Here is a 16,875-nt window from a genome sequence, read left to right as displayed (position 1 = left end):
CACTCCAGCACGCAGGTCCTCCTTCAGGCAGCGGGGTGTGATCGTGGTTAGGCGTCCCGCTCAATATCAAACAACAAAGTTGCCCAGAAGACCACGCCACACACGGAAAAGGTAAATTCCTTTTTTCTATTGCAGGTTGCAGCAAACCATGGCTCCTTCATTCCAGCTCTATAATCTGCCATATGCGTTTCTGACATACATGCGTCCTTGATCACTGGCAAAATCTTAAAACATCGCAGCTTTCAGGGAACTTAAATATCAACCAGAGTCCCGCCCCAGTGGGCATGTGCGATTGCTTCTTGGATCTTGAAGTTCTCTTGATAATCCCCAGTGGGTGCCGCCATATAATTTAAGAAAATGAAAAGCCTCTTGCCCCAGTGGGTAGCGAAACTAGGATGCCACATGTGTGCTGCCAATACCAACACCTGCAATACGGGAAACTCTCAGTCCTTTTGGCGCCAGAACTCCTGCACCACTATATACCTTTCACTTTTAATTATGAGAAATAATTAGTAACATAACCTATAACCATATTTGTTACACATTAAAAAATAATATGTTAGTGTGGGTGGGTGCTTTTAATTTAAATTTAATTTTTAAGTATTCATAAATAATACTTATAAATCAATTACTACAGTTTAACTAATTATCTTACATATTTGTTTTGCATTAAATTATTTATTTTTATATATATTTTTTAAATAATAAACACATTTTCCTATATTTTTCTCTGAGGAGAGCCCAGTACCAGAAGCTGAAATCTCCACAAATAGGTTTAAAGTTACTAATAGTAAATTTATATTTGTAAATTAAGTTGTAGGAGTCTCCATCCCCTCATTCTAGGGAGTGGCGACCCTAATGTCTACATCTAGATGTAAATCTGCATTTGGAAATGGTACATAGCAAAAAGGTGAAGATTTACACCTAGCTGTAGGAGTAGATCTACACATGAGTTGACCTCCACTTGCAAAGTTACCTTTGTCAGTCAGTCCCTATAACTAATAGAATACTTTGTCTCATCACAAGATTAAGGATCCAATTCACCAAGAAAGTAATAGATCTACACTCATAGATTACACCTACAAGTGAGTGTTACTACTTCCAGGGATTCACAGACAATTCCTGGAATTCTCACTGAAAAATGTGACAGAAACAGGAGTCCACTGGGAATTTTGGGAAAGTCAGGCGAGATTTCCGTCAACATCTAATTCAGCCTTGCATCCTGCTCCGTTAGAGAAACCTCCACACAGGGTTTATAGGATCCCTTGCACAAATGCACACTTGTGTATTTTTTTAATCTCTGGGTGATTATTTATCCCCACAGAGAAAAACCTACACCCCAACCAAATATGGAGGTGATTATTTCTCCTTCCCACTTTGGAAAGTGATTTATGCTAGTACTGTTCTAGAGTGGAAATCTGACCCTTTCCAGGTTGGAGAAGGGAATAAGTGAAGTTGGGTGATGCTCACAAATAAAGTTATTTATGGGCATTTCCAATTTTCCTAATCTAGCAATACCATGGAACGTCTCCAAATGCCCTTAGTCTCTTTCCATCCCTGGAGTGAGATTTACAAGTGCAAAAATTTCCACACTTCTGGAAGAGATCTCCACATCTGTAAATGGGTTTATGCCTGCTATAAATCTCTGTGTAAGTTGCCACCAAGCGTATAAATGTCTGTCATATACTTATGTTTATGACTGAATTTAGCCTGGTAAATAGGTGTCCTCTGTTTCCAAATTATTTTTACCAGGGAATTAGTCCAATTGGTCGCGTGTAAGCAACTCAACAATATATGTGTCATCACAAAACCTTGTTTACAGCCCTGTGCCTGTTTTATACAATTCATTCATATCGGGTTTGTTAATCCAGTTTATTCAATGGAAGCAGCTCTACAATAAAGCCGCAGAACGTACTTGGTTGTCAACTGGAAGCTAAGGACTGGCAACATAGTGTGCTAACGTTATGGAGCGAGTTTGCCACATAAGAACTAGGGCTCTGTGATATTCACCTAATTTGCATTTGCTTAATTACATGAAATATCAGTACACAATATTACACTTACTTATGAAAAATGCGAATCCATATTTCAGCTCTATATGTTGAAGCAGTATGCATTCATGCGTCAAGTTTAGGAACAAGGAAGTCTTTCAACCTAAAAAATAGCATGGAAAACACAAGTGCCGCAAAGAACAGCCACTCATGTTCTAGATGTTCGTGTTGTTCTCTCACTTTAACTTTACTGCTAACAGCAGTTTAATTATGCAGGATCCGTACCTTACACTGGCTCCCTATCAGGGAGCGTATCTCCTTCAAGGTCTTGAGTACGGTATACAAAGCCATGCATAGTAACGGCTTGTCCCAACTTAAATCCTTGCTTCAATGGTACACTCCGGGGAGGACCTTGAGATCATCCACACAGAAAACACTGGTCTCGCCTAGATTTCGTAGGTCCAGATGGGGAGGCTGCTCCTACTCGGTTGCCGCCGCTAGGCTTTGGAACTCACCCCTCCCTTCCATTGCCAACGCAGGCTCTCTTCCGGTCTCCAGGAAACTTCTGAAAACATGGCTATTCTCCTCTTAATCGCCTGTTTGCGCTTCTCTCTTTGGTTTTGTCTGCCCAGCGCCTTGACACCTTCGGGTATAGTGCACTTTCCAAATACTATCCTATTCTATCATAATGTGGCATAAAGGTGTAATTTCAGGAACTTCACGTAACAAGAGTATTGCTAAAATCTACAAGAATACACAAATTACACCAGTGAAATTTAGATGTTGGCTGGGCCTAATTAAGACCACTCAAAATATATTGGCTAAACTAAGAAATAGTTATCCGTAAAAGTCTTTTTTAAACCTAGTCGTGGGCATACTTAGCTGGCTTCGAATGGCATAAAACCAGAGGTGCCACCGCTGGATGATTCTTGCACAAACAGAACTCTTTTTCCTTGGTCAACCACGATAGGAACAAGGCCAGAACTAGATCAATGTAGCTTTAATCAGGGTCAAATATCTGATTATAACCTAAGATTTCATGGCGATTCAGTGAGGCAAATCAACACAAAGACCACAAACAAAGCCTGGGGAGTGTTACCCATTATCATGAAGCTATGTCGTTAGACGTAACAATTATCCTACCTCAGATTGATTATGCGAGTTGAGTGACACTCGGGCCTTAGCCAAATCTAGCAGTTAAAATATAAAAAAATATAAAAATGAAAAGAAGTGTAGTGCTCAATTTGAAACCTAGAGATTGCATGAAAACACAGCTGAAAGCCCTACATTAACTGTCAGTTGAATGTTGAATTAATTTCAAAAACCTCTAATCGATAGACCATACAGGTACAGGAGTTCAAATGCACGCAGCAGTGAGCAGATCAAGTATACTGCAAGGGAATTTTAGCCCTGGCAATCTTTTGTGAATGAGCCCTCCTAAAATACAGTAAAAAAACATAAGGTATATAAGGTGTTGACATGATGGGCGGGGGTCAGACTTTTGGAAATTAAACTAAACAGGGTGAGAGTTGACAACACTTTATAGAAATACGATAACCCCATAAATTAAAAAAAGACATATACGTGGCCTATTATCAGAACCTTCTCTTCCAACCCTATTTATTTCTTTTTGAGTTTTATATAGTGCAAACTTGACCCGAGGGGATCAGAGGGCTTTACAAAGATTACATATACATCATTTACAGGAGATATAACACATTCTGGAATTAAAAGGACATGCAATATAAGGCTTTATATCGTTTATAGGAGGAATAACAAAAGTGGGAAGGGAAAAGGAAAAGGTCATACAATATAAGGCTTTATACAGATTACATATACATCGTTTACAGGAGGAATAACAAAAGTGGGAAGGGAAAAGTCATACAATATAAGCCAGGAAGGAAGTAAACAGGTGTCAATTACAAGAGATAGATACAAGTGTGAGGCATATCTCAATACAGTATATGGTGGGACTGGGGTATACAGAGGAGGGGGTGAATAGAGGTCAGAGTGAGCAGTGAGTTTCATTAGACGCAATGTTTGGTAGGTCAAACAGAAGAGATTTAGGTGGGTGAGTTTAGGAATTTGTTGAGAAGCTACAGTTTTGAGTTTTTCCAGACGGTAAGATAGGATTGATTGTCATGAAGTCCCTTAGAGCATTCCAAATTCTAGAGGCGTACCCAGAGAAGGATCAAGTGAGAGATTTGGTTGTCTTGAATTTGGGAGGGATGAGAAGAAGAGCGTTGGAGATTTGAAGATGTCTTTTTTGGGCAGCTTTTGAGAATTTATTGGAGAGGTAGGATGGTTTTCCAGAGTGAAGTGCTTTGTATGTTATGCAAGCTGTTTTGAATATACTTCTCGCTTCAGTTGGTAGACAGTTGAGTTTCATGAGGGTGTAAGTGATGTTGTCTAATCGACCCTCTCCCGAGAGCAATCTAGCTGCTGCCCTGAGTGTGGACTTCAGTGGCAGGTGGATTTTGGGAAATGCCAGTGATTGTTGCATTGCCATAGACCAGCTTGGAGAGGACAAGTGATTGGATTATGGTCTTCAGGTCTTCGGCAGGGATAAATAGTTTAATTTTTTGTGATTTTAGTGTGTAGAAGGTACTTTTTCCTGTGGCGTTGATATGTTCTTTCATGTTCAGGCTTTTGTCGAAGATATTCCCCAGTGATTTGACAGAGTTGGATATAGATAGTTTACAATTTAGTGCAGTTAAACTGTCGCACAAGTTGTGGATGGGGTAGGGATTTTTTTTTTAGGCTGGATGAAGAGGAGTTCAGTTTTTGGGGGGTTTAGTTTTAGGTAATTTTTGTTGAGCCAGTTGTGTATCGAGGAGAGAGTGTTATTGAGATGTGGGATGTCTTTAAGTGAAGCAATTTTGATATAGATTTGGGTGTCATCTGCATTAAGATAGTAGGCAGTCCTGTCTTGTTTCAGGATCATTGAAATGGGTTCCATGTAGAGGTTGAAGAGGGCAGGGCAAATAATTGAGCCATGTGGAACTACTTGAGTGACTAATATTGCTGTTGATGTGAACTTGTTCAGTTTGATATGGTTAGCTATTTCATTCAGGTATGATGAGAACCTGTAAAGATGGTCGGAGACAGGAATGTAGATTAGGAGTGTTTATTCATGAAACACTGGAACAGCAGAGAAACGCCTCCGCACTCTTCTCAACTCAGCATCCACAACTCCACGCTCTAGAACATACATTGACGTGGAGGAGTGGAGCGAGAACAAAATGAGAAGCGCGAGTCAGAACAAAGTAAGAAGCGCGAGGCATAGAAAATATACGAAACATACAATAAAACATAGCACATCTTCCCCCTAACAAAATAAAACAAAAAAACAATAAATTAAGATACATCATCACAAAAATTATCTGACATTTAGGTTTAGAACGAATACATTTGTTGTCACAATGTGGAAGGTCAACAACAGCATTGACTTGGTCTCCTCCTTGATCTCCTCCAGATGGTAATTCCATGTTGCTTTGCTCCCCACTAGATGGTAAATCCACATTACAACCTCCACCCGAAACAACAATACTATTGTTCACATTTGAGGAATCAGAATCAATATTAACACAATTAGAAGTGCTATTAAAATTTCCATCACAATTGGTAGGAACATCATCCTTTGTGGTAATATCCCCCTCAGAGTGAGTATCTTGCAAGCGGGTAATCTTCAAAGGAGGAAATTTGTTAGACAAACTTGAAGGAGGGCGAAAAATGGCTATCCTTTTAAGGTTCCAAATTTTACCATCCGACAATTGTACAGCATTTTTTAAGACTTTCTTAACTCTTAAAGGTTTAAAGTATTGACGTTCACCCTTACTAGTTTTCCAGTGTTTCTTGACCCTGACCCAGGAACCAACCTTGATATAAACATCCTTAGTATGATGTTTTTGATTACATGGTTCTTGGTACTTGTTACATTTATCAACAATCCTAGATCTAATGACTTTAACAGAGACAGTAGTGGAAGTAGTTTCTAATAACCACTCAGGATTGCACTTGGTTCTGGCACCACGACCTCTCATGACTTCAAAAGGGGATACTTCCAAAGATTCATGAGGTGTAGTTCTGTACATCCACACTGTTTTAAAAATTTGCACTTCCCAATCACAACTGTTCTGGACGGCCATTTGAATAGAACTCTTTAAAACTCTATTAAATCTTTCAATCATGCCATTACCAGAAGGGTTGTAAAGAGAGGTTGTCCTGTGTTTAATGCCAGCTCTTTTAAAATACTCTTGGGTCAAGTTAAACATAAATTGGACTCCATTCTCAGAAATAACTTGGACAGGTAAACCTTCTTCGATGAAGGTTCTGTCAAGAAACGTCAAGATTTCTTCAGAATTAATTTTGTTAACAACTTTGATGACAGGCCACCTAGAAAAAGTGTCAATGAGTGCTATAACATATTTCTTCTCCAATCCAACTGGACCCATAATGTCAATAGCAATAGTGTGCCAAGGTTTGTTGGGAACAAAAGACTCACCTAATTGTGGTCTCTGAGTGACTAAGGATTTATCAGAATTACAGCAAGGTAAACATTCACGAACAACTCTCTCAATTAAAACATCAATGCCCAGCCACCAAAACCATTGCTTGACCCTCTGCTTGGTTTTAACGATGCCACTGTGCTCCTCATGACAAAGTTTAACAATTTTCATTCTCATTGAAAGAGGAGGAATAACTTTTGTCACCCCTGAAAATAGAACCATTGGTAACAGAAAGTTCATGTCTGATTTCCCAAAAGGCTTTAAAAGCCTTAGGAAGTTTGTTTTTGCAAGGCCAACCATTATTTATAAAAACGGTCAATTTTTGTAAAATAGAATCAAGTTTATAACCATTTGACCATTCCTTCTCATCATGGTTGGATAAGCCTTGATTGTGAATCAAAGCAACTTGTTCAATGTCCAAGTCAGAAGGGTCACACTCATGCATCTCGATAGGTAATCTAGACAGGAAATCTGCAATGACATTCTTTTTGCCAGGAACATACACAATCTGGTAAATGTAATCTTGTAACCGCAAAGCGATTCTAGCTGAAGCATTCAAAATTCCTTCTGTAGTAAGTAACTTGACTAATGGTTTGTGATCAGTACGTATCACACAGGACTTTCCCCAAATAAAAGATCGAAAATGGTCCATAGCCCAAGCACATGCAAGGGTCTCTTTTTCAATGACAGAACATTTTTCTTCAGGAGATAAGGCACGGGAAGCATAACCAACAATATTCTTTTGCCATCAGCTCTTATTTGAGATTACACACCACCCAAACCCTTGTTGCTGGCGTCCACCATAATGATATTATCTAAATCAGGATCGAATCCCTTTAGAGCAGAGGCTTCTACAATGGCACGTTTGATGTTGTCAAATTCAGATTGACACACTGTGCTCCACAAGAACTTGACTTTATTCTTGAGAAGTTGCCTAATATGGATCATTTTTGAGGAAATTTCTTTCACAAATCTGGAATAAAATTCAGCAAGTCCCAGAAAGGACTGGATTTCTTCCTTGCTCTTGGGGTTGTGTGCATCATAAATTGCATCAATTAAAGAGGGTTTGGGAGAAATACCTTCTTTACTGATAGTGTGACCTAAGTACGTGATAGATTTGACGGCAAACTTACACTTGGAATGCTCAACAGTTAACCCTTTGGACTCCAGGATGGTAAGGACTTCATTCAAAATTTTGTCATGTTCATTCCTGTCGGCACCAAAAACAAGAATATTGTCTTTGAAACATCTGACGTTTTTGATTTGGCCAAATAAATGGTACATTAACCTCTGAAAAATAGCAGCCGCAGAGGCTAAGCCAAAAGGAAGTATCTTATATTGGAAACAACCGAAAGGGGTGATAAAGGCTGTCAACTGTTTGCTCTCATCTGCAAGAGAAATCTGATGATAAGCAGCAGAAAGATCTATTGAAGAAAACCACTCTGCATTTTTTACCAAGGTCAACATTTCAGAAATGTTTGGAAGAGGAAATGTATCTACTACAATATTATTGATTAGATGCCTAAGATCAATACACAATCTCAATTTGCCGTTACTACGTCTAGCTACTACAATCGGAGAAAACCATTCCGTGGATTCAGTGGTTTCAATGATGTCAGCTTTATCCAATTTATCCAGCTCTTTTTCAACATCTTCCCTGAGGAGAACAGGAATTTGTCTGACTTTGTATATTTTTGTGGAAAGCATTAGACTTCAATACAATGCGATGCTCAAAATCATTAAGATTCCCTATGCTTCCATTAAAGACTTTGGGAAACTTCTCTATCATTTCCTTGCAAAGCAAATCATCCTCATTAAGCACCATGACAGGATCTGGACTGTTAGGGTTGAGAATTATATCTAATTTACCCTGGTCCTTCCAGCCTAAAACTGAAGGTCCTTTCTTGGCAACATATAGGTTGCTGGTGGCCTTTCTATTCTTGAATTTAAAGACTAAGGACCTGTACCCAACCATATCTATATTCTCTCTAGAGAACCCTACTGGTTGAATATCAGGTTCGAGAAGTTTATCACCCAAACGTGCAACAAAAAGAGATTTCCACGTTTCTTCATCAACAATAGTATATGGCGATCCAGAATCAGCATACATTTGTACTGAAATCCCACCGATAAACATGGTACACAAAGGTTTTTTTAAGGTTCTATTATTACTGTCATAGATATTCCAAATAAATAACTCTTTCGGATTCAAATTTTGAGAATTACTGGAATCATTGATGGTAAGTTTCTTAATACTACCTTCACAATCACTCGAATCACAATCACCCTCATCCAGACACTTGACTTTCTTTTTGCTTTTCCTCTTACAAGCTTTGGTAAAGTGACCCACAATACCGCAATTTGAACATCATTGCCTTAAAGCAGGACATGTTTTACTGGATGCTAGATGCGAAGGACTATCGCAACGGTAACATCTAAAATTGGTATTGTGATTATACTCTTTTTTTTTGTGGTGTAATTTTTATATTTTACCGGATTATTTGTTTTGGAATTAGACATTTTGGCTTTGATCTTACTGACTACCTCTGCAGAGCTTTCCGCAATAGCGGCATCTTGTTTAAGCAACTTTGCACTGCGACTAGACATTTCAGCCTTTCTTACAATGCTCAAAATATCTTTTAACTCAGCATCTCCATTTATCCACAACCTATCTTGTACAGCTGGGTCATTATTGTGCATTACTACTTGATCTCTGATAAATTGATCAACTAAATGATCAAACTTACAATCATCAGCAAGTTTTCTCAGAGCTGATACGTATTCGTCTATGGTTTCATTAGCTTCTTGTTTCCTGTGAAAGAATCTAAACCTCACAATTCCAATACAAACTTTAGGTGCAAAGTAAGTGTCGAAATCATTCATTATGGCATAAAATACATTGGTATCGCCACCTCCTAAAGCTTTGGTCATTCCTTCATAAGCTTTTAATCCTCCTGGACCAACAGAATGTAATAGCAGTTTCTTTTTTCTCTCAGGCGTCATTTTCCCATCTTCATCAATAGTGTCTATAAAGTTGAGAAAATAGGCTTTCGATTCTGACCACTTCATGCATGGATCAGATCCAGCAGGCCAGAACGCTTGAGGAGGCTGGATTGAATAATTTTGACTTGCCATCTTGAAAATCAGATAAGGTAAAAATAAAAAATAAAAAATAAATAACTCAAACTATCCAATTACAGAATAGTAGTAAAGGAGGTGTGCGCGTCACCGCGCTGAATTAAAATGAAATCTCGTAAAATGCAACTAAATAAGGGTGCGCATCACTGCAGGATGGAAGGTAAGATGGTGCACAGGAAAATAACAGAAGCAAATACAAGGTGTGCGTATCACCGTAGAGAATTATATTATTAGATGCGCAATAAACAATTGAAAGGGTGTGCGCATCACCGTGTACATCTATTAGCAATAGAAAGATGTTTATGGTAGAATACTTGTAGGCAGGATGCGCAAGTAATTAGGTGTGCGCATCACCGTGTATGCTTAATAGAATTATAACCAGCTTATTGTGGTAAAATACTTGTAGACTGGATGCATGAGTAAATTGGTGTGCGCATCACCGCGTATGCTAAATAGAATAATAATCAGCTGTGTAACGAGGAAATGCGGTGAGCGTAGGTGCCTGACAAGAGGTTACAGAACGTGACCTCAGGCGTCACTGCGTGAAGGCGTATGAAGGTATGGAAGCAAGGAAGGCGAACTCTGCTGAGTGTTCTGAAGAACGAGACGCTAAAGGTAAGAGCGCTTGTGGACAGACGGTTGAATGTTTTGAATTTCAACAAAGGTAGAGAAGAGAGACAAAGTAAAGTAAATCATTTAACAGGCAAATACGACCTGTAGGATAATGTTCAGTACATCACCAAGGGTAGAAAATCCAATGAAGTAAACTGCCGCTTTCCGATCACTGAAGTCCGCTTTCCGATCGCTGGGGTCTGCAGTCTTATCTTGGTACAGCAGAAAGCACGGAAAAGTGAATTTTAATGCATAGGTTCTTCCTGTGTTCCGCTCGTCGCCAATTTTAAAGATGGTCAGAGACAGGAATGTAGATTAGGAGTGTTTATTCATGAAACACTGGAACAGCAGAGAAACGCATCCGCACTCTTCTCAACTCAGCATCCACAACTCCACGCTCTAGAACATACATTGACGTAGAGGAGTGGAGCGAGAACAAAATGAGAGCGCGAGACAGAGCAAAGCAAGAAGCGCGAGGCATACAAAATGTACGATAAATACAATAAAACATAACAGAACCATTGTAGTACAGTGCAGTTGATGTCAGCTCATTGTGAGAGGGTGTTGAGAAGAATGTTGTGGTTGATGGTATCAAAGGCCGCTGAGAGATCCTGGCTAATTAGGAGACAGGCATCCCCCTCATCAAGGGATCAGTGTAGGTCATTAGTGATGTTCAGGATTGCAGTCTGTGTACTGCAGCCTTTCCTACATCCAGAATTGGAATGTGTAATGCAAGTTGAATTTCTCAATGTGATTGTTTAATTGAGAGAGGACACATTTTTCAATGGGTTTAGCAAGTAGATGGAAGTTGGTAATCAATCTGTAATTATTGAGGTCACTGGGGATGGCATCAAGCTTCTTGATGAGGGGGATGATGTGGCCAAATTTAAAAGAGGCCGATATGTGATGGTAAAAGGTATCTGGTAACCACATTGTCAGTTCTTTTTCTACTCTGCAACTCTTTGAACATCAACAAAATCAAGGGTTCAGTCAAGTCTGTGGTAGTGACCTATGTGCAACAGTTTCATTACTTTCTTGTTAAAGTACATCTTAGCAAATGTGCTTAGACGAATTGCAGAGTTCATTGATATATTCACTAATTTTAGCATTTTAATTAATATCAAATCAATTGTTAAAATATACCATCCTCAATGACGTAACATTTATGACTATTATGTGACCGTCATCTCTTAATTATTTCTTCTGATTAAATGTGCATATGCTTTGAAGGAGCTTCGTGTATATCTATCTGATGTATGGAACACAATTGTTGCAATTTAAAGGATTAAATGCAATTTGTAAAACATACAGAGCTTTGTAATATTTGCATAGTTTGATCAAACCTCCCAATAAATGTTTAATACAATAAATAGAATTAAACTGACTAATGCAATCACATTTACTCAAAATGTCTGACATATATTTAATAAATCCACTTATTTTTTTCAGACAATTCTTGGAATTCAGTGTGAGCTGCAGAAACAACTGAGGAACTTCATTTCTCTGGATCAACTCCCTATGGCTCCCAAATCCAATGCTGAGAAGTGCAGTGAAGGAAAACTACCCCGGTTTGGTGCAATCCCTTCTGTTTTTGGGAAAGGCATTAAATTTGCCATTAAAGAAAGCATAGTCACTGCTGATGTTATAGGTGTAGCAAACGAAGACAGTAGGCGCATTGCAGCCATCCTCAACAATGCCTATTACTTGGAAAGTCTCCATTTTACTATAGAGGGCAGAGATACGCATTACTTCATAAAGCTGGGATCTCTAGAAGAGGACTTGGCTCTTATTGGTAACACCGGAGGCGGCCGCGTCCTGGAGAATGGCGTCAATGTCACTGTGTCCCAGATGACTTCTGTGGTGAATGGAAGGACTAGAAGGTTTGCGGATATACAACTCCAGCACGCCACATTGTGCTTCAATGTGCGCTATGGGACAACCATTGAAGAAGAAAAGAACCATGTTCTGGAAATGGCTAGGCAGCGGGCGGTGGCACTGGCTTGGACTAAAGAGCAGAGACGGCTGCAGGAAGGGGAGGAGGGCATCCGGGCATGGACAGAAGCCGAAAAACAGCAGCTTCTTAGCACCGGCAGAGTACAAGGCTACGATGGATATTTTGTCCTTTCTGTTGAGCAGTACCTAGAACTCTCAGACAGTGCCAACAACATTCACTTCATGAGACAGAGTGAAATAGGCAGGAGGTAACAAACAAGCAAAGTCTCTGCCTTTTGCGTCACCAAAGACTGCCTGTTTTTAAATATACAATGATTTATGGTATTGATTTTCTAGATGAAGACTCTGTATATGTAAATAAGAAGGAAAAAACTGAAAAAAACATATCCAACTGCCTTTAAATGTGACAAAAGATGGTATTTTAATATTATTTATTTAAATCATTTAGAAAAAATGATGGTGGAGCTTTTTATTTCCCGTGTGCCGGTGTTCAACATTTTCCAAGCATAGCTCAAAGAGTTCAGTATCCCTCACCTGCAGAGTCCCCAGTCATTTTATTAATTGTGTGCTGTAGGGCGCCAGTGAGGTACTGTATCTTCTTAGCTCAGACAAATTTGCTATAGCATTCTATACGTTGAAACACATATATTGCTCCAGATTTGATGTTATATTTTTTGTTTAGCCTTTGCGGTAAGCTAGAATGAAACAATTAATAATAAAGTAAAATAACACCAGAGTTATTTATCAACTTAAACTGTCTGTGACTGTTTATAACCAGTGGCAATGTGTTTCTTAAGTTTACCGATTTCCATATTGGAAGGAAGCAGTGTCTTGTTCTCAAAGTTGCGCCCAATGAGGATTGTGAACTGTGTCCAAGGGCAGCAGAGATCTGAGCATCTGAATCGACTACTCAACAACTGATGATGTAAAACAAGAAAGTAATCATTGAAACATCCGGTTGGACTAATCCTGAAGGAAGAGACTCTTCTGGTTTACTGATGACAGTAAACACTAGCTTGTTGTGATGCAAGGTTGTCTCTATGTAGGAGCCTATCAACTTCACTTTCAACTAACCTGTCATACTGAGGCTGGTAGACGCCATCTTGCTTATAAAAAAAGGTCTTGAATCTGAGTAATTGATGCCTTAGAAATGGAATATACGTGTTTGTTGACTCGTTCGTTGATAAGAAGCAGAGAGTCAAATTAACTAGTCTAGAAAAAGGTCTTAGCTTTGGAAAAGCATATTGTTTTTTAGCCCTTGATAAAAAACACTGTATGTTCTTGGACATTAAAAGAGCAACCACGTGAGGTATGGCATTAATGCTAATGGTTTACTACATGAAGATGTCCGACTTTATCGCTTGAATGCTGGGATAATTTGCTAAGAGACTACATTAATCACAACTGAGAATCTGAAAATGCTATGAGAAGAATGTGGGGGTGACGGGGATCCCACCAAGCCCTCTGTACCTTCCGTGAGGATTCTCAAAACCTAGTGATGTCATTAACAAAGACCAACATGCTTAGAGTTTTTATCCAGGAGTCAATAAAGGGGAAAACGGTTTAATAAATGATCATTGGTGAAATGTGTTTGCCTCCCCCTCCTCCTCTCACAGTGGATGATTCAAAGAGTAGCATTTGGTTTCTTTCAACCATTCCACTCATATATTTTCTCAGAGACTTGCAGCTTTTCTTGTTACAATTGAAATGCAAGATTAATTTTTAGTTGTGCCAATAGTTGCAGATTTTCCTGCTGATATTACGTTTGCCAGGTTCTTCATAAGGATAGACTTTCTTTGATAAGCAGTGGGTTGTTTCAGCTAACAGTGAAGAATGGATAGGGATACTATGCTTTTTCTTGTGTTCATTTGTGCCATTAATAGTTTTGTTAAATAGTAGTTTGACTCCTTGCTAATCCAAAAATGATTCTCTGTGCAAAAGGTTGTGAAACCTTTCCTTGTAAAATGTAACAGGCAGTTCTGACTAGTTTTTATTTCACCTCATGCCTCTTTCTTCCACCACCTTAGATGTCCTGTCTCTAGCTCCTCTTGCAGGTTCTTCTTCAACCCTGCATTATCTCCATGTTACTATTTTCCTGGTTGTATATAAGAAATGTGATAAGGAAAAAATCATCAGACATAGATATCAGGGCCTAATTATCGTTTACAAACATATATTTCAGTTAGGTGCAGATTTTCTATTATTAACTCCATCTGAGCAATATTTCTGTAAACGTAGGGTCATATTTATGACCCAGTTTGCATCGCCCTTGCACCAGGCAAACCAAAAGTAATATTTTGAAGCCACTTTGAATGGCTTAACAAATATGGAGTAATGCAACGCTGCGCAAATCGCTGTGATGCATTACTCTGCGCAAGGGATGCGTTCCATGGGCATTGTGTGAGAGTACCCATGGAACTCCCATGTTTTTTGGTGCATTACCTGATTTACCAAACCTGGTAAACCTGGGAATGCACTAAAAAGATACACCTCTCCAGATGAGGCATAACAAGGAGAAATATCTTAATTTCTCCTCGTTTTTTTCCCTCTTTCTATGTGTGCTGCATTGTGCAGCACACATCGAAAGAAGAAAAAGCCTCTCAGGTTTGTTTTTGCGCATGACGTGGCACCTTCCTCCACAAAACCAATCCTGCCTACATGGGGCTAGGCTGCCAAAACAGCACCAGCACAAGGGGAAAGAACTGAAATGCGCTGTATTTTGTAAATAGGTGCATTCCTGTCTTTTACCTGGGACACAGGGCTGCACAGCAAGGTAACTTGCTGCGCTTCCCTGCACCACAAGAGTCATAAATATGGCCTCCAAATGTAGGACATGATATTTCTGTGAAACACTATTTAGGCTGCAACAAAGGCCTGTTTGACACCACTGATGGTACCCATCAGTGGTGTTAAACAGGCCTTTGCAGTCTTTTCTGTGATAGGGGACCCCACCATTCAAGGGGGCTCCATTTGACCCATAGCCTCTGAATATCTGTTATTACAGAGTCTCAGGGGCCCCTCACCACCCTTTGCAGTGGGGGGAGCATCATTGTGCATTACACCACTGGGTAGCATACCAATATTTTTCTTCCTCCTTCTCATTCCATTTTCTGCCTTTCTCTCTTGTGCCTTGTATGATGAAAAATGTGTCCTTTACCGCGAGACGAGTGATGTCGCCAACACCTATAAACACCTGCTGAAATTAAGGACTAGTATTAAGTACATACAATACATGTACTGTGTTTTTCGGTGTTGTGCTGTTCCTTTGTTTCCATGTTACATCAGTTGAACATATGAGACTGTTAAATAAAGGGAGTTACTAGATTTGTACGAGGCAGTTTAAAGATTTAAATCAATGGGACAGATTTAAAAAGCTTTATAGTTGTGTATTTCTACTAAGGTGTGAATTGCTCCAGGGCTGCCACCCTTAATTCACAAAGTATTTTTTGGAAGTAGTTGTGTATTGCACCAGACTTAATTGTGCCTTCCCCATGAATTTCCAGAATCCGATTGACAACCCATTTTTTATCGAAAATGAGTGAATGAAAAATAAATCTTGACTGATTGCGGTCAGTACGAGTAGACAAAATTGTATACCTCTTGAAAAATGAAAATGACTCGCAGTGTGATGCTGCAGCAGCTTTTGTGGCTAATCGTATGACCCAATTCTCAGTCAATGCATAAACAAATTTACCCCTGATTTCTTACAGACTGGTTTAGTCCTAGGCTACTTAAAAAAATATGTCTTAATCCAGGCCAACAAGACTCATTAGACATTCAGCCTATACCGGCTATTCCCTGGCTATCTAAAATACAAGAAAAGGTGGTTATGGAAAATCTACAAGCTCTCTGCTGGGGAACACAGGGAGTCAACAATAAAGTATGTTTGATGGGCATGAATCCTAACACATGAAACCCAGAGACAGTATCACACCCTCAAGAGAGATGTTTAGGATTTTTATCATCTTTGCCAAACCAGCATGACATTTAGGACCCGATTATGAGTTTGGGGATACAAGAGCGGACCGCCATGCCCATGGCCCACTTCTGCACCGCCATGCCCATGGTCGGACCACTCACCAGATTATGAGTTTCCTCATATCTGGTGGCTTTTTTTGGCATTCCCACGATGGTGCCTCTAAAATAAAGAACAGCAATGGGAATGCCAAAAAGAGTTCCCGCATGGCCTGGACTGTAAAGTCCAGGGCGTGCAGGAACTGTGGTGCATGCACATAGGGGGGCACGTGTTATGCCCCCCTGCATGTACCCCAGGGCCCAGAGGCACAGGGGAGACCTTTAGAGCCCCCTTTGTTTACTTTCCACCAAGGATTTCATTGTGGAGGAACCACCATGAAAACCGCTGCACCACCACCAGGGGATGGCGATTCCCTGCCGGCTGCAGTGGTGCAATGGCGGTCTGACTACCCTACTCGTAATGGGGCGATCAGCCGGCCGGTCCGGCAGTGGCACCACCGCCATGTTCCCATGAGATTGGCGATCCTCGGACTGCCAGACTCGTAAGTAGGTCCTTATTAGTCATTTGGGGTGTTGAACTAACAACCCATAGTGCATTGTTAGCTCAATGGCAAAAATAGCATTCCACTACCTCTGAAAACTGAAAATATCATTCCTTACATTGTCAAAACTCACCATAAAATGATGATCTCTCAGTA

At 39.8% G+C, this 16,875-nt stretch overlaps 1 protein-coding gene across 3 annotated transcripts in view; it reads left to right on the top strand.

The window, feature by feature from the left end:
* The window catches only part of TENM1 (teneurin transmembrane protein 1), a 1,737,496-nt gene extending 1,723,748 nt beyond the window's left edge, over positions 1 to 13,748 (top strand). For all 3 annotated transcript variants that reach the window (XM_085608139.1, XM_085608140.1, XM_085608138.1), the window contains one exon: positions 11,699 to 13,748. In XM_085608139.1, the coding sequence (XP_085464265.1) occupies positions 11,699 to 12,454 (756 nt within the window). In that variant the 3' untranslated portion in view covers positions 12,455 to 13,748. The remainder of the gene's footprint in view (positions 1 to 11,698) is intronic.
* Positions 13,749 to 16,875: the final 3,127 nt, after the last annotated feature.

Source organism: Triturus cristatus, chromosome 5_2, assembly GCF_964204655.1.
Source record: "Triturus cristatus chromosome 5_2, aTriCri1.1, whole genome shotgun sequence".
NCBI lineage: Eukaryota > Metazoa > Chordata > Amphibia > Caudata > Salamandridae > Triturus > Triturus cristatus.
This window is presented reverse-complemented; position numbering and strand designations above follow the sequence as displayed.